The sequence below is a fragment of the Cryptococcus depauperatus genome, chromosome 2, assembly GCF_001720195.1.
Source record: "Cryptococcus depauperatus CBS 7841 chromosome 2, complete sequence".
Taxonomy (NCBI): Eukaryota; Fungi; Basidiomycota; class Tremellomycetes; order Tremellales; family Cryptococcaceae; genus Cryptococcus; species Cryptococcus depauperatus.
In genome coordinates, this window is record NC_089469.1 from 807,144 (window position 1) to 826,688 (window position 19,545).

Consider the following 19,545-nt stretch of genomic DNA (forward strand, 5'->3'; position numbering starts at 1 on the left):
TGTGCCACACGGCACACACATGGCGCGACGCGACGCGTCGACGCGCCGTGATATTAAAAAAGAAAAGATGCATTTCTATCTCTATTTCAATTCTACATTTATAATGCACATCCTACGTTCTTTTTCGGCGCCACGCTGAGAGGACTGGGTACGGGACTGCCACGCGCAGGTAGTGGCTGTGGGAAGAACTGCACTCGTGGGCTCTGTCTCTGCGGCGGGTTGGTCATGACGGCGGTGCTGATGTGCAGCGGTGCTCCTGGCAGTGGTGGGTGCATTGGCATGGGTGTGTGGATGACGGGTGAGCTTTGGGGAGGAGCGGTGAGCGACAGCTGAGACTGTGGACCGTACGGGGCTGGGTAGGAGTGGCTCGGAGGATAGGGATTGGGTGCCCATGCTTGGTTGTTCATTCTTGCTCTGGGATCGTAAAAGGACTCTGGGTTGTCACCCCTCGCTGGCGCAGCTGGAGCATCTCCCCCTTGTCGCTGTAGCTGGGGACTGGAGGATACGAGTATGGAAGCCGGATGACCAAAGCTCGACACCGTCCTCGTCCAACTCTCCTTGCCCATCCGCCCATTTGCCGACTCTTTTCGCTTCGTATCCGTCTCGCCTTCGGACTTTGTTATTCCCGACGGCGACAATTTCTGCATGGCGCCAGTCGCCCTCCTCAAATCAGTCAGGTAGACTGTCTTGCGCCACGATCCGGCTTGTTTTGGCTTCTGCATGCCCCCAGTACGGGTTGTGTCGTTTGTTTGTTTTCGTCTGCCGCAACAGAGCAGTTCAGAAGGGCAAAAGCCTCTCTGGGATCCTCGCCAGAGGGCGTAGGCGCAGATGATGAGGACGAGGGCGCAGATGCCGCCGAATATGATGTAAAAGTAGGCTGCGTGGATGAGCGGTTGGACGAAGTATCTTGGTAGACTTACTCGAATGTTGCTGGAAAAAGTCTTTCTCTCCCTTGTTGGTCTCGTCGGTGAGGTGTGGCTCTGCTCTGGCTAGCCGTAAGAATGGCATCTTTACAGGTTATGGGATGGTTGGGTGGTATGGCAGACTTGGAAGAGTGTTTGTATTGGAGACATTGATTTGAATTCCGCTCTTCAACTGCTTTCGGTATATCCTTTGGCTGTCTTGACAAAGGAGAAACGGTTGCTTGGTTGGAGTGCGCGGTGTTTTCAAAGTTGTTGCAGCTTTATGCCCTTGGCAGGTAGGAGAATTTTTGCTGTGTCAAGTGTTGTAATGTCTGGTAAAGGTATGTGGTACAACTGTGTGTTTGGTTGTAATGCTGTGATGTGTTGGTAAAGCAACTGTGGAGAAATGGTTTATTCCGCATGGTCGTAAGCTGGGCGTGAGGGGCGATTATAGCATGGATGCGAGGCTGTAAAAGGTGGAAGTGGATGTCGCTGTTGTCAATCTCAAGGTGGTCTTGATGGGCGCTGTGAGGTGGATGGTCTTTTCTGCAGCGCATCTTGAAAGAAACTCCCCCGTTCCGAACTGTTATGCCTCGCTCTCTTTCTATCACGCATTCCGCCAAATGTCGCGCAAAAAGTTGTCCAAATGTTTTATCAAGCGTTAGATAAGATAAGAGTGGAAAGCTTATCACGATCTACAGGCACGGAAGGCACCATCTCCGAAAAGAACCGCTCAGGAAATTCACAAGATGTCGTTTTTGTGTCTGTATTTAATCATTTGGATCCTTGAGAATTGCTTTTGTGGCTGGGTGGTTGGAGGAGATGTAAGCAGCTCTTAAGATTTCAGCGGCTAGCTCGACGGGAAAAAGGGCATCGGCATCGGCATCGGCAAATGGCATGCTGTGGCTGGCATGTCGGCGATATCTTTCAACATTATCAATCCAGCGACGTGAAGGGCAACTGAATGTAGCAACTATCAAACCCAAACAAGTGACAAATTGAGGATACAAATCTGAATTTGGAGAAAACGTAGAGGCTGGGTGCTTTATCGAAAATTTCTGTCCCTTTATTCTCCATTTTTCACAGGCCAAAACTCATTTTTCAACCAAAGTGTCAAAGAAGTCGTCTTTTTGTGATGGAAGAGATTGGAAGGCTGAGATGGATGGCGTGTAGTCCCAAATCTACAAAATGTAAACGATATCAAGATATACAAATCGGCATTCTCGACTGTGAAGAGAGCCTCAATAGTTACCACAGAAACACACAACACTCATATTCCCAGCCTTTCAACACTGGCGACTTCTTACCGATACATTACAAGAAGTTTGCTGAATTCATGCTCCGCTCTACCACCTTGCACACAGTGAAGAATATTATCAGCCGAGACATGTCTTTTGCGCCTGCCCATGTTGGACTAGTAAGTGCGTTGGCTATTTAATAGCTATTAACCTGAACAAATACAACCAGATTCGAGCCTTTTTCAGAGACGTCCCCGTTCCAATGGACGCTTATTCTCTTGTCGGAATTGTTTTGATCGCCTGCTCTGGTGCTACCTTTAGTGAGCCTTTTGTGCTCTTGGACTAGTGGATAGATGCGGACACAGTGTCTCTGTCCATTGCTCAGCAAGCATATCTATGAAGATCGCGATCACCTCAGGTGGGCACCTCATCATGGCAGTGTCAAGTTTCAGCGTCCTTCTCAATAACACACTCTTCCGCCCTATTCGCTTCCTTGCACGCATAGTTCTATAGTGTTTTGAATGAGTGAATAATTAGTATCTTGGGATTTTAGCTTCTGGTTGTACATGTATATTATTCTTTGAGATAAATACAAAATCCGCATATCCTGATGCGTCCAATGCGAAGAATCGATCAAGTGAAATACAATATCATTCCATTCCTTGAAAACATTACATAGAAAATCTACAAACTGCCAACAAAGCAGATATGGTCAAAATAATGAAATTGTGGTGCAAAGGAAATGCTCAAACACGACAGGACGTACACACTTAGGCCAGATAATTATAAGTGTTGTTGGATTCTGCAGATCTTTCGAGGTATTCTTTGTCGATGAGGTAGTCTATAGCTTTTTTTATCTCGGGAATTTTGGGAGTGAATTTGGATGAGATTTGGGCGGTGACTTCTTGAATAAGCGTTTGATGCGTCATTGTCTATTTTCCGTTTCGTTCAGCCTTGTTAATAAAAGTGGTGGAAATTGGCAAACCTTTCGACCTTTCATCAACCTAACGATGGTCGCTTGGTATATAAATTTCCTATCCTCGTCTACAGACGCCAATATATCCTTCTGCTCCGCTTTGCTCTCAGATTTGATGCTCTGGTTCAAATTGACTCTAATTTTCTTTGATTTGAAGCCCTTGTTCAACTCATAATTGCCGTCATCATTTAACAAAAGAACCTTCGCTTTGGTAAGAAGACCCATCTGAGGTTTAAGCACATTCTCAGACAATTTTGTTCCAGCTTGGATTTCTTTGTAAGAGAGGATATCAGAAATATTAAATTGCGTTAAAATGGCCATTTGATAGGAAGAGGTCATGAAAATGTATTTTTGAGAGAGATATGTGGTTCGCAATTCGTTCTTGGAGACGTGCCACAACCAGTTGAGAACTCGACCCCTTTTTAGTGAATTTGTCAATCGTGAACCATTATTGCGCAAGAGACATAGTACTTACTGATGCACTTCCTTGTGAAAAGCCTCAAACCTATCATACGTCGCCTGAATCTCGCGAGGAATGGCAAAATCAGTTTGTTGGGCCACTAATGGCCAGCAATTAGACCCCAAAACCATGGGCTGAAAGTCAACTATGCTCAAAATGTCAGTTGCATTTCAATCTCATAAAAAGATAAAACGCACTTTCAGACACAATGCCCTTTTCACTTTCCTTTTCTCTAAACTTGTCTGCAAGCTCTCTGCTAAGATTCACGTCTGCAAACCTTATGAGTGTTCAATCTGAAACAAATATTCATTTTCAACGTACCTGTAAACATTCTAGACAATTTGTTAGTGTAGTCGAATCCAGATAGCTCTTTGAGTTTGGTAATCATACTGCTCTCTGCATCATCAGAAGCGGATAGAGAACCGACAAGTCGTTGAGCAAGCTTCTTTTGGTAGAATTTGTGAAAAACATCTTTATCATCGATAAATTTGAAAATAATCATCTGCACCAAGTCTCTCAGCCACAATCTTTGAAGACCTTGGAATACCCACAGCCTTATTCAGCGCCTCTTCTAGAGCTTCCGCATCCAAATCTCTGTTGCTTTTTCTCAATAACTGATCGATATGACTGGCCAGCAACTCCGGTGATTTAGTCGATACCGTACAGGCAGCATTTGAGTTGGCAAAGTCACGACAAGCTTGATCAAGTGCACGATTAAAACCCATTTCCCCACGAAAGGGGCCATCAGCCATAGACGTGTACTTGGAATGAACCTCAAGTAGAGCTTCAATGTATTGCTTAGGGTCCAATGTCTCGGCTTTGCCGGCTTCGTTGACAGCGCCGGGGGCTGGGAGAACCTTTTCGACAGCAGCTCGTCCTGCGCGTCTCACATGTTGTCCAAACTTCTCTCGAAGTGGATCTAGGCCATTGAGAATCCGGGAAAGAAGGCCATACATTCTTGCCAAGTCTATGATTCAATGTAAAGGACGAAAAATAGCGAGAGAGAAAAAAACGCACCATCCGTACGATCGGCATCGAGAAGACCTTGAAACTCATCCCACATGATAGTTTGGTGCTCCTCAATCAAAACTTTCTCGCATCGACTCTTTAGCTGTTGTACTGTCAGCACAACTTAGATCAAATTTAACAATAACTCACGTCTCCTCTAGTAGAATCATGCAAGTAGAGATTGATTCGATCAGATTCCTCTTGTAATCTAGCTTCTGCCTTCTTCATATAGTCAGATACAGAATTGGCCTGAACGAACGCGGCAGACTCGGCGCGATAGAAGCTGTCTGTAGCAGAGAGGAATTGAGTTTGAAAAAAGGCCTTGTAAACCTCGAGATTTTGACGTTGGGCGTCAGACTCGTCAAGACCAAGAGAAACTTTTACCATCCAGTCAATACTGCCAAGATAATTCAATGCAAAAAGGCTCACCATAGCTATCAATAACTTTTTTGAGTAATCCCGAATCCATATCTTCGCCACTTCTTTGCTGTTGAATGAGATTTAAGAGTGCTCTAGTTAATCGGCTAGTCTCGCCGTTGTCGGCAAAGTATTTAAAGAAATTTTGCTTCCAAGAGACAAGAGCAAGCTGAAGCGATTTATCAGTCGACTTGTACACATAACCTATGACATACCGTGTACACCGTATAGACGTCCTTTCGTCCCTCATCTTTTTCTCGCTTTACCCAATGCTTGTTGAGGTAGTTGAAGAGTTTATTTACGTACATAGCGCCTGTAGTATAGCGATCCCACTGGCGAGCATAGTATTTGAGAAGTTCAGAGTCAGAGAGCTTTTCAGCTTCCTATCTCAAAATATCGCTTGTCAATTTGTCCAGTCACTGACAAAGACTCACCTCCCGCATCATCCTACAATGCACTGAAAGCCAATTGTGTAAGCTCCTATGTAAGTCTGCCCCGTGGAAGCTCGCGCCCCCCCGGATGGGAGAGAACGCAGGAGTGCCGACTTTGCCTGGGTTGGTGCAGTAGTCGTATATTGTAGTATAAAGAAGGATATAGTAAGAATAAGACATTCCATAATGGAGACTGAAGGGCCATGTAAGCAAATGATTACGCTAGCTATTAAGCTCACCGTGTCATGATATGCTCTACCCCCACAGAAAGAAACGCCCAAGCGGCTCTGAGGTCGGCATCCCTATAGTGCGCGTGAGCTGATTACTCTACAAGATGTCAACGAAGAATAGACATACTTTGGTGGTTTCTGTGATTTGGTAGGTTCTATCCAGGGTATACTTTGAGTTTCAATTTGAGGCATAATGCTCAAAACGCGTTGAAAAGAGGTATAAATGCAAAAGAGAAATGAAAAAAGGTAGAAAAGATGTACATGATAGTAATGAATTATGAGGAAAAGAAGCGGACATTTCCGCCATTCCACCATTTGATTCCGTTCATTATTCAAAAGATTTGTTTTCTGTTTCAGACTTTTTTCTTTCTATAAAACAAACTACAAAATGAGATTACCAGCATTCTTCTCTACAAGAACGCTGATACAGCAGACATCATTACCTGCGTATCGAGCGTATGTCACATTCCCACATCCAGACCTGGATCCTCAAAAGGGCCAAACCCGCTTTGCTATCCGAGTATTCAACAATATCCCTTCCCTCCTCCATGCGTATGCCATTATCCGTGCTGTCGAGCTCAAAATGGGAGTCTCTGTGCTACACATGCGGTTACCGAAACAACAAGATAACCTGTCACTGAGCCCTTCCATCTTTATTGAAACACTGCAACCCATTCAGCTGGATAAACCTTTATTACTGGAAATTCCAGCGCCCAGAATATCTGAAGGGTCCAATTTCTTGGGCGGACCAAGCCTGTCTGACGTCTCAGCTGTGCTATCTTCCTCACCGACAGCGAGCTCCACTGTCTCGACATCTCCTCCAGGAGGAAAAAATGCCCCGCTGCAGTTTACAGTAGAGGTTCAGAAAGGGACCGGCAAGGAGTCATTGCGGGCTAGGATTGCGAAACGAGCGAAGCCCTCCCAGGACAGGCAGAATGGTGTTGAGGTTGTGCAAGCGTTGCAGACGTTTGGAGGCGGTTTTTACGGTGGTTTCGAAGGGTTAGCAGAACGGTTTGACTGGATAATTAAGAAGAATAAGCAGTAATTAAGTTTAACTATGTATGTATTACTTTTCTAATTAACAAGGCGGAGTTTTGGACAAAACTCCGATCGGTTGGCTCCGTCATTCCGTTTTCCCTAATTCTTACGAATTCTGCGTTTTCATTTTTTTCCTTTCTCTTTTTCATCTTTATAAAAATTAGACAAACGAGCAAAAAATGTCTTCCTATAGGCCAAATCCATTCTTCTCCACCACAAACTCCTTTTTCCTCCCCTCTGTTGGCGATAAGGTTGACCACGCCATCGCCCAAGGAAAAGCTCTCGGCCAGGATGCGCAAGTAAAGGCTCAAGAGTTGTCCAACAAGGCCGACATGAAGTTGCAGGATGCCAAAGAAGCCATCAAGGATGCCGCCAGCGATGCGCCTACAGGTGTCGATCTCTATGCTAGGTAGGACGCACGTTTCTCATTCTAGGGTGCACACTCAATCTTGCCAGATTCGCTCTTGCTGGTGCTCTCGGTTGTGCCGTCACCCATGGTGCTCTTACCCCCGTGGATGTCGTGAAGACTCGGATTCAGCTCGAACCAGAAGTTTACAACAGGGTTAGTAAGAGTCGTTGATTTAGCCAGTTCTGACTTTGACAATGGTTAGGGTATGGTTGGTTCTTTCCGACAAATCATTGCTGGCGAAGGTGCTGGTGCTCTTCTCACTGGTTTTGGTCCCACTTTTGTCGGTTACGCCATCCAGGGTGCCTTCAAATTTGGAGGGTATGTCATTGCGTTGGGTGTTGCAAATAGTCACTGACGCAAAACAGTTATGAGTTTTGGAAGAAGCAGGCCATTGACTTGGTCGGCGTTGACAAGGCCCGTGAGAATCGAATGGCTATCTATCTCGGTGCATCTGCTATTGCCGAGTTCTTTGCCGACATTGCTCTCTGTCCCCTAGAGGCTACCCGAATCAGGCTTGTCTCTCAACCCTCCTTTGCTAATGGCCTTGCTGGCGGTTTTTTGAGAATCTTGAGGGAGGAGGGGCCTGGCGCTTTTTACGCTGGTTTCGGTCCCATTCTCTTCAAGCAGGTTCCCTACACTATGGCCAAATTTGGCGTGTGGGTGACACACGCTTCTAAATTGAGCATTTGCTAATTATTATTTAGGTATGAGGTTGCTGTTGAAAAGATCCTTGCTGCCACTGGCAAGTCCAAGGACTCTCTCACCTCTAGTCAGACCACCTCTCTCAACCTTACCTCCGGTCTTATCGCTGGTATGGCTGCTGCCGTTATCTCACAACCTGCCGACACCCTCTTGTCCAAGATCAACAAGACCAAGGGTGCCCCTGGGCAATCTACCTCCTCTAGGCTTGTCCAGATGGCCGGCCAACTCGGTGTTAAGGGCTTGTTCACCGGTATGGGCACTAGGCTTGTCATGATTGGTAGTCTTACTGCTTTCCAATGTAAGTCTTCATGAAATTCTCTTGATATTTGGTGCTAATGGGCTCCCTAGTCTTGATCTACGGTGATATCAAGAGGATGCTTAATGCCAAGGGAGGTGTCGAGATTGCTACTATTCCTAAGTAGTTGGTAGCGTATAGGTCCTATCAAGTGACGATGTGGTTATGTATGAGCGCATTAGACTTTTTAATGTTGATTTGTGAAAGTAAATTTTTTTTGACAGGTGAATACCAAAGGACCCTGAATTCATTGGAATTTTAAGTTATAATTATCATTCTGCATTCTATTTCTCTTTTCACTCTTTGCAAGTTGTCTTCAAGTTATCTACGCCATAAACCATGTCTTCAAACTCATTTTCTTCAAGGCCACAGCAGCTTCGCTCAGTCTACAAAACCAATGCAGGTGTTGACCCCGCAAACACTTCTGTTCCAAGAACCCAGGCAGAAAAGTACTTTGCGAGGGTTGCAAATGAGAATATAATACCAAACAGGTTACATAAAGCATTAGGATTTGGAGGATGGGTGCTCGGAAGTGGTGAGCTCACAATTCAGTCATTGTATAGAGACAGACACTGGGTATTAGGTACTGGACGGGAGGAATCAAAAGAGCATTAGACTGATGATTGGTCGTCGTTGTAGCGTGTGCAGTGTATATGGTACTCTTCGCAAACTTTGGCGACAGAGAGCATGTATTTAGCCCTGTAAGTCTAACTTTGAGCCTATTCCTGTGTGCTAATGGAGAATCTGCTCAATGGATAATTGTGGAATACAGATGCGAAGAGAGTATCTACAAATGAAACAGTCTTTCCTGACACTGTCGCCTCAAGAGAGGAAGATGATGGGATTGGACGGCAAAGTGGATGGAGAAGGACTTGAACGGCAGCCATCTTAGAAGCAGTATCTGCTATAATAGCAAGAAAGGAGATAAGTACAGTATACCCAGCATCCGTACAAATATACCAGGCAAATTACATTCATCTAGCCAAGAATTGATAATGATCATAATTTGTAACACTCATCCTCTATCCCTTCTTCATCTTCTTTCCATTATTTTCGCCTGTACCACTGCTCTTTCTTCTTTTAGTCTTCTTTGTTTCCTCGTCTTTGTCATGTCTACTCTTATTCTTCTCCGACGGGAGTTTGTTATCGACCTTGACACTGACAGTGCTTGATAAACCTGCACCTCCTGTTGTGGCAAGTTTGGCCACTTGCTTTTCGGCTTCCATCCAATCGCCTCCTTGGTCGATAGCATATTCGCTTAAATCAAGCGTGTCCATCAATTCTCTCTGTTCTTTTTTTGCTTCCTGCCTGTTTCTCTTGTATGAACTGCTGGATCCTTCTTGATGGTCAGCCAAATCCTGCTCAATGGTCTGTTGAAGTGCGACAAAGCTTGGCTGGGTTCGGCCTCCTGCAACTCCGGCTTCCGCAGGGAGTTTAGCGATGATACCTTCTTTGTAAACATCCTGTAAGGCTTTTGTAATTTTTCTCAGGATTTTGCCAACCAGCGCCAAAGTTTGCGTAGATGAGAGGCCCAGCTCAACATCTAGTGCCTCCACATTTTTCCTCTGTAATCCCAGTGCCAAGAGGATGGCTTGTTGAGCTGGAGGGAGAGTTATGTCGAGCCGGCAAGCAAAAAAGAGATTGGAAAGTGTAGGAACGAGATCGAGAACTATGTGATAATCCAGCATACTATCCGTATATGACTCTAGCCTGTTCAAGTCAAATGGCGAGAGTATAGAAGGTAATTCAGACGATGTTAGAGGATTATGGTTGAGAAGCGAAGGAGAGTTGCGAGGGACAGTAGCATTTAGTACAGAGAGAGCAAGGGAAGCGTCGAATTTCTTGAAGGCTTCATAAGAGAGAAGAGACATGAATCGTTGTCTAAAATCTTTTACCAATTTAGTTTAGAGCGAGTTTAATATGTTGACAATATGACTTACCTTGAGCAAACGCTTCCAGCCACTCGCCCCCACCTGCACCCATCAGGGTTTTCAACATCACGAACGTATACTCTCCCGTCAAAGCATTCTCTTTTTGACTAGCATATAGTGGTGTGAATCCCGACCTCTTCCAAAACTTGAGCAATTCTTTGGTGAGTCCAAAGGAAACTCCGAGATAGTCTAGTGCTTCGGGTTTGCGCTCTGATAAACGCTGTAAAAGAGGTGGCATACGGTTAGGATCGCGAATAGAAATTGTGTCACTTTGCAGATTAGCATTCTATCGTCAATAAATCAGCAACTTTCCTCTTGTGAAATAAGACAATGAAACGACAACTGACTGCACCGATCCTAGTAGTTTGTACAGAAGACTCGCCAGTTTTATCAGATTCAGCTTCATCGAAACTGTATAATTCGCCATTATAGAACGAGCCCAGTGCTCCAATTGCTCGAGATCCATATCCCATCCTGGCATAATCCGGATGCGTTGCAATGCGGACTATACGGGCGCCTGAGAGAGTAGCAAAATTATTGTCTTGAAATTGAGCAGCAACAATCCAAGGAATCATGTCTCCTGAGGAACGCATGCCCGTCTGGGCCATTTCTTTGATAATGGCTTCCCTAGATATATTGCCTTCCAATGCAACCTGCAGAACAACGAGAGGATCAGGAAGTGTGGTGCTTTGTTCATCGATTGGGGGAAGAAGTACAAAAAGGTGATGAGCTGGAGCATCAGACAGCATTTGGAGATCATTAGGAGAGTTTTTGTAGTGTGATGCCACGTATAGAGCCATCATTCTTTGCAGGAAAACCTCGGATGCAGGGTGGTAAGAAAAGAGTGTATCGCGATTGACATAATAAAGCTCGCATTTAGATGGGTGAGGACATCCTTGGATGGACTTGGAGATGATGGTGGCGTCTAGACAGAGAAGATTGTTGAGCCATTTCTCAACGTTATCTCCTGGAGAATAACGGATAGGTTCTTCGAGCTTGATCTCACGAAGTGAACGGACAAGACCTGTGCCTGAACGACCGGTTGCGGCAGCTTTAGAAGAGTTTGTGTGGCCAGCACCGGGGATTGTGGTGTCGTTGTCTTTGGTTATTGACGGACGTGTCTGCTCACGAAGTTGTTGGATGAGTTTGATAGACAGAGATCGGCCTGTACCTTCGTAACCATTAATGGTAGATGCCATGAAAACGAGATATGGGCCAATGAGCTTTCGAACGAGAGGAAGAGGTATAGCAGCGGCTTCGTCAATGATGACAAGTTCAGCTTGACCCAGAACATGGGAGTCTTCGGGGGAGATATATTGAATAGTCTGTCGATGACCTCTGAATATGTTGACTCGTACGATGGCTTTTTTAAACTCTGGATTTGTGCTTTGTACCACATCGTAATCCATATGTTCTTCGTATCCTAATGCGTCAAGCGCCTTAAATACAAATTCAAAGAGTGTCTTGAGGTTTTCAGGATCTGGTGATGTGACAAAGATGTTTGAGTAATCGTGGGCAAGGGCCGCACCAATGGCAAGACCAAGAGCCGCAGATTTACCTCTACCACGGCCAGCAGTAAGGGTGACAGTAGAGGACAATGTCTTTTCTGAAATGGCCTCAGCAAAAGTCAAAAGGGCCTTTGCTTGATCTATCGTCTTGGCCAATTTCGCGAGATTTCCGACGATATCAACATCCTCTAAATCCTCCTTCATCTTCTTTAGTTCCTCTGCTTTTCTCTTTCTCCCTCGATCATCTTCTTCGTCCCCTTTGCCAACTTGAGTGTCTTTGCCTTTTGAAAGTGGCAAAACATTCAGTTCGTCATCCAAAACAAGGCAATCAGGATTTGATCCCAAAGAAAGTATAAATCGCTCATTGAAACGTGGTTGGACAAATTGATGAGCATCAGTACGATATCGTGAATGCACATCCTACATAATTCGTCAGGTTTCGTCAAAACACAAGCACTTTACCATTGCCATTGTATACAGCTGCTTCAAGCTGGACATCGTTTTCAAAAGCAGTACGACAATACCTCCACCCCCTACTGTTTCAATTGTCCTCGCCAACAGATTGGGCGTGATGGCTTCATAATCTTGCAATACCAACATTCCAAACGTCTGACCAAGAATTTTTGCACTGTCTTTATAGTAGGTATATCGGATATCGGTTACTGTCACAAAAAGCTCAAAAGGGTCCTGTTCATTAGGATCTCTTATTCCACGCTTGACGTCTCTCTTAATCTTAGCCTCTCGCTTCTTGCGATGGCTACGAGAGTTATCAGTCAGTATCAATGGATGCCGACTACTAAACGCACGTTGTGAAACCCAAATCCTTCTTGTAGCACCATAAAACATTGGGTCTAGATGATATTCTTGCTTGTGATAAGAGAAAATGCAAGTTTACAATCTTCAAAATAATCAGCCCCAGTCATGGCTTTATCCCTTTATAACCTGACCTGGTCTCTTCCTCTGTCTCCCACCAAGACAAAGAAACTTCTGTGGTTTGCCTTGACGCCGTTGTTGATAAGAGCTGGTATGCGAAGATCCAGCTGCTTCCTCATTTTATTTTATTTTTTATTTTTATTATTAGATTTTATTTTTATTTGATCTATATCTTTAACTAAATAAAATACTTTTGAAATTCTAGGATAAAGTGAAATAAAAACAAACAAAAAAATAATCCCGCCTCATTTGCATCCCAACTCATCTTCATTATTTTTGTATTTATACATCTCTTTTATTTTACAATTTTTTGCGTATTCCTCACCAAACCTGTCCAACGAAGGAGAAGCAGCAAACTATCAAGGAAGGTTTAAGATGTATGTTGGTGCAGCAGTCTTGTCCAGTCGTTGTCAAGCGGAGTGGTGCAGTCGTATATGCCCATTGTATTGATGCTGACACGGTCTTGTTTTTTTTTCTTTCTCAAGGTCAAACAAGATTGTGGTCAGTAACATGTCTACAGGATTTTGTCGTCTTTGACGCTAACGGCATGTAAAACAGCCTGAAATCTACCGCGCTGTCATTGACAATGTAGTGGCCAATGTGAAAGTGGATTTTGAAGAATATGGTATGGAGGAAGAAATATTAACGAATCTCCAAGCCGTGAGTTTTCCAACTTTGAGAATTTTTGAAGGCTAAACCTTGTGCCATGATAGAAATGGGAAGCCAAGCTGCTGGAAACCCGGGTGGCAGACTTTGCGCGAGCAGGCTCATCATCTCCTAAACCTGAATCCATCACTGATCACAAATTCGAACGTTCCTCTCCCTCTGCGGGAGTATCTGTCCCAGATGTTTATTCATATCGTCCAGATCTGATGCAGCAAGGCGGCGCTGTTCCAAGAGTGCCAGGGATGGGACCTATAGGAACAAATGGATATATAAATGGCGGAGTTCAATCGAGATATACACTGAGTAGTGCGCAAGGGGAGACGAGGGTAAAGATGGAACCAACAGACGATGCTTTGCGGCTAAGAGGTGGTTCTGTGAGCTCTTTAGAAATATTAAATGACTGAAGCTGACTTGTCATGATAGAGTACGGAAAGAGGCCCAAAGTTGGAACCCAATGCTGCCGGTCTTCTTCCAGGTGACGACGTCATCGATTCCGATTTAGATGACTCGGATGATGAGCTGAGAGGAGATGTGGAAGGTGCAGATGATGACAACGATGTTGATATTGTTTTCTGTGTTTATGACAAAGTACGTTTCAACTTGTAAATTGCACATCCTTGACTAATGATGATGGTAGGTTCAGAGAGTAAAGAACAAATGGAAAACAGTTTTCAAGGATGGCATGATACACCTCAATGGGAAAGATTATCTTTTTGGGAAATGTAATGGGTAAGTACGATCCATGATACCATATGATATCTGATATCAAGTTCCAGGGAATTTGAATGGTAGCCTTTTTCGTTCATTATCACAATTTGTGACTTTGAAACTCACAGACTGTCCCTGCTTGTACTCTTTGCTGCATACCTATAAATATTTACATGTTATACATATTTACGTAATCAAAAAATAAAAAGGCAGATTGGATGCATGGTTGTACCCGAGTACCTCCATTTATGGTCACGTGATTTTGTACAATCTTAAAACTCTTCATCAAAAGTTATATTTTTCTTTTAAGAAACACTTAACATTTATAAAATTAATAGTTTTTCAGCAAGATGGGTAGGAAGAAATCAAGCAAATCGGGAGTATTTTCAAAGCCATCTCCTGCACCAGGAGCTAGGGTCAAGAAAATGAATACTTTTGAAGAGACCCTCGAACCTGGAAGTGTCGATGACTGTAGGTTTAAGTATATTAATTATAAACCTTATGCTAATACAAATGCAGTCATGTTCAAACGGGACCAAATCAATTTCAACTCACAAGATAATTCTGATGATGAGGATGTTAATGCCCAAGTTGGTGAAGAGGTGTTGAGCATTGAACAGGCTCGACGTCGTGCTCGACAAGAGGCACAAGATGACGTAGAAGTGGAGGATGAAGAAAATGACGATGAGTTGATATCAAAAAGGCCAAAGGAGAAATCCAAGGTTGATTTTTCCATGAAAGGGCGTTTTGGTAAGCCTGTCGTCTCCGACGAAGAAGACGAAGCGTCTGGTTCTGGCTCTGGGTTTGATAGTAGCGATGATGAACAGTGGGGAAGACAGTACTATTCTAGGCCCAGTAATCGGAGAGAAAAAGAACAAGAAGGATTTGAGGATGAGAAAAGGGAAGAAGAGCGAGAGATGGAAGAAAGAGAGGTAAAGAGATTGCAAAAGAAGCAAAGGGAGGCATTGCACAAAAATGATTATGGCCTCGATGACCTTGTGGAGGCTCCGTGAGTTAACCAAAGCCACCGGCGGATAGCAATACTTATATCCTCATGTATAGCGCCGAACAAACCTCTGAAGAAAGAGAAGAGCACGCTCCGAAAACTACACCTGCTCCACCTACTTCAGGTGACCCCTCCACGCTTTTGCGTCACTTGGAGGCACATGAACCACTTAAACTTGCTTTGTCAAGAGAGTTTCCTCTTGTCGTAAACAAACTTGAAAGAACTTCGAGAGGTATCAAAAAAATGGAAGAAGCCAAGGAGGAGGAGGCGCAATTACACAAAGGACTGGGATGGTTACATTACCGTGCGCCATTATCGTTCAACTTGATGCGAACATATCTGAATATCAGCTATAGAAACCCTTCTGACATATGCTTCCACGCTCGCCTTTTACATTCATATTAACTCTCTCCCTTCAACTTCCCGTCCTGACATCCCCATTGTTCCCCGTCTTCTTCAGCTCAAAGAAGGTCTTGCGATGCTCGAAAATCTCGACTTCGATGCTGCTTCTGTCTCTGAAAACACACTGGCCCTCAATAACCCTATATACAATTGGATCGAGAGGGATGATGATGAATTGAAGGAAAGCAAGTTGGACCTGATCAAGCGTATGCAAGATACCGGCGGCTTGGGATTCAAAGGGCTATTGGGTGAGACCGAGGAAGACAACACCTGGCAAGAAGAAGGTTTGGAAGAAAATGAGCTGGAAGATCTTTTGATTGATGTACAAGGAAACGCTGATGTAAAGGATAACTATGAAGAGGATATCACCTCTCTGGCTGCCAAGCCTGCAGGGGATAAGGCCAAAAAAGCGAAAAAGACCTCCAAGGATCTCGTTAAACTCGATAATTTAGACTATGATGCCCTGCTGAAAGACGAGCCTCCTGTTTCCAAGAAAACGAAAAAGATGAAGAAGTCAAACCGATCCGAACCATCCACAAATTCCTCAGCTTTTACTCCTCTTGCTGAGCCAGATTTTTACAGTAAACCCAAATCTTTCAAATCTCACGTCTCATATACAGAAGACTTGGATCCTCTTGGTGATTCGACATCGCTTACCGATGCTGACTTCAGTGACAAGCAGTCTAGGAAAAAATCTTTGGCTTTCCATACTTCCAAAATCAATGCCACCCTTGCCCGTCGAGCAGAAGGAAGAGCCAACAGAATGGGTGGTGATGAAGATTTACCATACCGAGATAAACGCAAAGCTAGGGACGATGCTCTGAAGCGCAATGCGCCCAAAGTAGAAGAAGGCGAGGATTTGGAACATTTACATAGCCAAGAGAGTAAAAAGAGGAGGCGAAACGGCCTCGAGAATGATGTTGCTGGTGGATATGGAATGGACGAAGCTGAGGGCTATTATGAATTAGTCAAGCGAAGAAGAAAAGAGGAGAAAGCTGCTAAGGATGCTGAACACGAGGCTATTGAAGCTGAATTATGGTAATTTTTCATGATTGTAGCAACAAAAAGACATAATCTCACCAAGAACTTAGCGCTGAAAGGGCCACTTACGACGTAGACTCAACTGACGGTCCACGAACTATCTCCCGAGCTATTGAAAAGAATCGTGGCCTCACCCCACGTCGATCAAAGACTAGTCGTAATCCCCGAGTCAAAAAGAGACAAGCATTCGACAAAGCTCAAAAGAAGGTTGCTAGTCAGCGTAGTGTCTACAAAGGCGGCCAAGCGGCTTATGGTGGCGAGTATAAAGGTGAGAAAACGGGTATCAGTAAAGTCATTAAGAGTAGAAAATTTTAGATAATGTCCAAGTCATCTTGCTGTATGTCTATGCTGGTCTGATGCATCATTGAGGCTGCAGATGAAACGATGATGATAACAAAATTTCCGTATAAGTCTGGTCTATTTTTACGACTAGGTGTCGGCAGACGTCACTTCTTGAACATACTTCCCCCACCAGGTGCAGTAGATTCTGGAACGGATAGCTCAGAAACACCAAATTTGACATTTACCTCTGCCTCTGCTTCTTTCTCAACTGTATTCTCTTCAGTTAAAGCAGCTTCCGTTGGTTTGGCGTCCTCTTTTCCTGCTTTATCTTCTCCATTTTCGTGTTTGACTGAATTATCTTGTCCTTCTATTTTGATCTCGTCGCTCGCTGATGTAAAGACCTGATTGTCTTCCTTCTTGACAGCGGGCTCCAGTACTAGTTTTCCACTCCATCCTTCTCTCTTCAATCCTTGCATCGCTTCCGGCGCTGATGATGGATCAACTGCAAGATTCTTGATTCCCTTATCTTTTCCCTTCTTTTTTATTTTCAACAATTTAAGGGATGTTGGATCAAAATCATCATCGTAAGGATCATGGATTGGCTTCTTCCCTTTGTGATCAAACCTCCACCCTTCATTCGTTCCATCCTCCTCTCTTTCTCTTTTATTCCCGGCAATTTCGTTGCTCCTACCTTCGCCGTTCCCATTTATAGATGGCGTGGCAACTTCTTCCCACTGTCCCGGTTCGCCCACACTATTTTTGAGTTCTTGTTGAACATCATAAGATGATTTTTCTACATCAGGATCCACAAAGCCAAGTTGAGCAGCCGTAGAGTAATTAGCCCATTTATCTGTTGGTTTTGTATCTCGGGGGCGATCGAGACGAGCGGGAGGTGCGCATGGTGCTGTTACAGCAAGGGAAACAGAAGAAGAAGGGCGAGATAGTCCTGCGAGTGTATCATGAGCATGAGCAGCTTGTGCAGCCTAGTTACTTGATCAGATTCTGCTCGATAAAGAATTGAAAGTCGCGACCAACTGCTTCTATACGAGCCATCTCTGCAACTTCTTGAGCCTTTTCTTTTTTGGCTTTCTCCCCGCCCCGATATAAATCTCTAATAAACCTTTCTCTATTTCCAGTGTGCTTGAGGCCTGTTTCGTGCTGTCTCCTTGACTATAGCATACGGTTAGATGATTAGCTCCAATCGTTTTGAAAGAAACTTGCAGGGGTATCATCTCTAATCCAGATGTTGCAGTATTTGCACCAGTATTGCTTTTTTGATATCCAATACCTGGAAAACATCAGATTTCTAATTCAAAAGTTACATGTTGACTTACTCTGTCATTATTTATCTATCGTTTTGATTGTTTTAGATTCAAAATGTAATCAAAATAAATAAATAAATACATTTGAAGTCCACATCAATTACGTAACCAAATACCTCCACCCAAGATAACCGCCTTTTAACAAATGCAATGTTAGCTACATATTAGAAAGTCAATTACGATATATTTCTAAATAATGGCAAGTCTATAAGAAGCAGTTATACCGGAAGCTCATAAAACACTCATATAGCATGGCGTCAAACGTTCTCGGCTGACGCCTCAGGGTGCAGAGGCAAAGCGACAGAAAGAGTCAGGTAAGATCAAGTCTTATCTTGAGTTGGAACGCCAAATTTTGGAGATGGTATATCTACACATTCTCCATCTTGAAGCATGCTCATGTCTATGCTAGAAAAAGAGCAAGATATATACGAATGAAGCATTAGGAAAAACTAGTCAACTGCTTGATCAAAATCCAGAATATTATACAATCTGGAACTATCGCCGAGATATCCTTCAGGCCCTTTTCCCAGCTTTGTAAGTTTCTTTTCGGTTGTCCCTGCTCAAACCGAGTTTGACAAGATGAAGGACTCCTAAAGATGTAGTTTCTCAGCTATCAAACGACCTCCGACTGACCACCTCTTATCTCCTGGTCCATCCTAAAGTCTACTGGATTTGGAATCATCGTAGATGGTGTCTCGAATCTGTGCCACATGGCCCCGATAATACTCAAGAATGGAGGAAAATTTTCTGGGATGGCGAGCTCAAGTTGGTAGAAAAGATGCTGGATGCAGATGCAAGAAATTGTAAGAGATTTTTGTCCACAATTCAAAACGAAGAGTTGTCGCTGAGATTGAAGCTGTGTAGTTCACGCATGGGCTTATAGATCTTACGTTCTATCTTCACTACCGGTACAGCGACCCTTGAACGAAGAGCTTGATTATACCCAGTCCAAAATTGAATCAAACTTTTCCAACTTTTCCGCTTGGCATTACCGGGCAAAAACTCTTGCCAAGATTTGGGATAAGAACCAGACAAGCGAGGAAGAAATTCGCAAAACAAAAGATGCGGAATTTGAGCTTGTTACGCAAGCTTTGTGGACAGATCCGGGAGATCAGAGTGGATGGCTGTACCATCAATGGCTGGTTGGACAACGTATGTTTTCATAGTAACCCTGTTAGTACTCAAAAACTGACTCATAGAAACTTAGAACCTCCGTTGGACATTTTGGAGAGAGAGTTAAAAAATATTCGTGACTTGCTCGACGCCGAACCAGATTCAAAATGTAAGCCATTCTCTCTCTCTTGTTCAGACACTAATTTGACTTTTATGCAGGGTGTATCAATGCGCTTGCTCACTGTTCACTCCTACTAGCCCGACAGTCTTCGGCAGAAGCTGATGAAGCTGATAGATTGCGACTGGAGGCGAAGAGACTGTATGAAATGTTGTCATCAGTCGATCCTGATCGAAAAGAAAGATACAAAGACATGGGTAAGATATACCATTGTATTAGGAAATTGGCTGACAGTTGAGAACCAAGTCGCTTTATGTATTTAATGAGTTATTTTGGGAACCTAAAATGCTATTTGCACATCTACATTGGGCAATGTGTAGATGCGCAAAAGATATTGTACTTTTCTATA

The 19,545-nt window shown here is 43.9% G+C and overlaps 10 protein-coding genes across 10 annotated transcripts; 6 read left to right on the forward strand and 4 right to left on the reverse strand.

Moving 5' to 3' along the window:
- Positions 1 to 98: 98 nt before the first annotated feature.
- Positions 99 to 1,008, reverse strand: L203_101564 (uncharacterized protein; the record flags this gene model as incomplete). The annotated part of the gene is made up of 2 exons (XM_066211003.1): positions 99 to 877; positions 921 to 1,008. 2 exons carry the CDS (start codon positions 1,006 to 1,008, stop codon positions 99 to 101), a joined length of 867 nt encoding a protein of 288 aa, XP_066067100.1.
- Positions 1,009 to 2,910: 1,902 nt separating this feature from the next.
- Positions 2,911 to 5,854, reverse strand: L203_101565 (uncharacterized protein; the record flags this gene model as incomplete). The annotated part of the gene is made up of 13 exons (XM_066211004.1): positions 2,911 to 3,072; positions 3,126 to 3,534; positions 3,592 to 3,721; positions 3,774 to 3,845; positions 3,898 to 4,078; positions 4,128 to 4,543; positions 4,594 to 4,687; positions 4,735 to 4,961; positions 5,014 to 5,170; positions 5,217 to 5,384; positions 5,436 to 5,625; positions 5,672 to 5,734; positions 5,790 to 5,854. The coding sequence occupies 13 exons, from the start codon at positions 5,852 to 5,854 to the stop codon at positions 2,911 to 2,913; spliced, it is 2,334 nt and encodes a 777-aa protein (XP_066067101.1).
- A 196-nt stretch (positions 5,855 to 6,050) lies between these two features.
- L203_101566 (uncharacterized protein) lies at positions 6,051 to 6,707 on the forward strand (the record flags this gene model as incomplete). The annotated part of the gene is made up of 1 exon (XM_066211005.1): positions 6,051 to 6,707. One exon carries the CDS (start codon positions 6,051 to 6,053, stop codon positions 6,705 to 6,707), a length of 657 nt encoding a protein of 218 aa, XP_066067102.1.
- A 172-nt stretch (positions 6,708 to 6,879) lies between these two features.
- Positions 6,880 to 8,233, forward strand: L203_101567 (uncharacterized protein; the record flags this gene model as incomplete). Its single annotated transcript, XM_066211006.1, has 6 exons — positions 6,880 to 7,109; positions 7,157 to 7,262; positions 7,312 to 7,427; positions 7,475 to 7,765; positions 7,814 to 8,109; positions 8,160 to 8,233. The coding sequence occupies 6 exons, from the start codon at positions 6,880 to 6,882 to the stop codon at positions 8,231 to 8,233; spliced, it is 1,113 nt and encodes a 370-aa protein (XP_066067103.1).
- Positions 8,234 to 8,445: 212 nt separating this feature from the next.
- L203_101568 (uncharacterized protein) lies at positions 8,446 to 8,998 on the forward strand (the record flags this gene model as incomplete). The annotated part of the gene is made up of 3 exons (XM_066211007.1): positions 8,446 to 8,641; positions 8,746 to 8,807; positions 8,879 to 8,998. The coding sequence occupies 3 exons, from the start codon at positions 8,446 to 8,448 to the stop codon at positions 8,996 to 8,998; spliced, it is 378 nt and encodes a 125-aa protein (XP_066067104.1).
- A 130-nt stretch (positions 8,999 to 9,128) lies between these two features.
- On the reverse strand, positions 9,129 to 12,597 carry L203_101569 (uncharacterized protein; the record flags this gene model as incomplete). The annotated part of the gene is made up of 6 exons (XM_066211008.1): positions 9,129 to 9,994; positions 10,047 to 10,323; positions 10,385 to 11,965; positions 12,008 to 12,302; positions 12,352 to 12,443; positions 12,493 to 12,597. The coding sequence occupies 6 exons, from the start codon at positions 12,595 to 12,597 to the stop codon at positions 9,129 to 9,131; spliced, it is 3,216 nt and encodes a 1,071-aa protein (XP_066067105.1).
- A 256-nt stretch (positions 12,598 to 12,853) lies between these two features.
- L203_101570 (uncharacterized protein) lies at positions 12,854 to 13,936 on the forward strand (the record flags this gene model as incomplete). The annotated part of the gene is made up of 7 exons (XM_066211009.1): positions 12,854 to 12,900; positions 12,964 to 12,979; positions 13,037 to 13,138; positions 13,192 to 13,518; positions 13,568 to 13,732; positions 13,782 to 13,873; positions 13,921 to 13,936. The coding sequence occupies 7 exons, from the start codon at positions 12,854 to 12,856 to the stop codon at positions 13,934 to 13,936; spliced, it is 765 nt and encodes a 254-aa protein (XP_066067106.1).
- Positions 13,937 to 14,202: 266 nt separating this feature from the next.
- On the forward strand, positions 14,203 to 16,616 carry L203_101571 (uncharacterized protein; the record flags this gene model as incomplete). Its single annotated transcript, XM_066211010.1, has 5 exons — positions 14,203 to 14,323; positions 14,372 to 14,861; positions 14,915 to 15,162; positions 15,215 to 16,298; positions 16,352 to 16,616. The coding sequence occupies 5 exons, from the start codon at positions 14,203 to 14,205 to the stop codon at positions 16,614 to 16,616; spliced, it is 2,208 nt and encodes a 735-aa protein (XP_066067107.1).
- A 131-nt stretch (positions 16,617 to 16,747) lies between these two features.
- On the reverse strand, positions 16,748 to 17,925 carry L203_101572 (uncharacterized protein; the record flags this gene model as incomplete). The annotated part of the gene is made up of 4 exons (XM_066211011.1): positions 16,748 to 17,566; positions 17,619 to 17,753; positions 17,805 to 17,871; positions 17,918 to 17,925. 4 exons carry the CDS (start codon positions 17,923 to 17,925, stop codon positions 16,748 to 16,750), a joined length of 1,029 nt encoding a protein of 342 aa, XP_066067108.1.
- A 338-nt stretch (positions 17,926 to 18,263) lies between these two features.
- On the forward strand, positions 18,264 to 19,459 carry L203_101573 (uncharacterized protein; the record flags this gene model as incomplete). The annotated part of the gene is made up of 7 exons (XM_066211012.1): positions 18,264 to 18,266; positions 18,315 to 18,439; positions 18,491 to 18,708; positions 18,770 to 19,057; positions 19,113 to 19,187; positions 19,238 to 19,393; positions 19,443 to 19,459. 7 exons carry the CDS (start codon positions 18,264 to 18,266, stop codon positions 19,457 to 19,459), a joined length of 882 nt encoding a protein of 293 aa, XP_066067109.1.
- Positions 19,460 to 19,545: the final 86 nt, after the last annotated feature.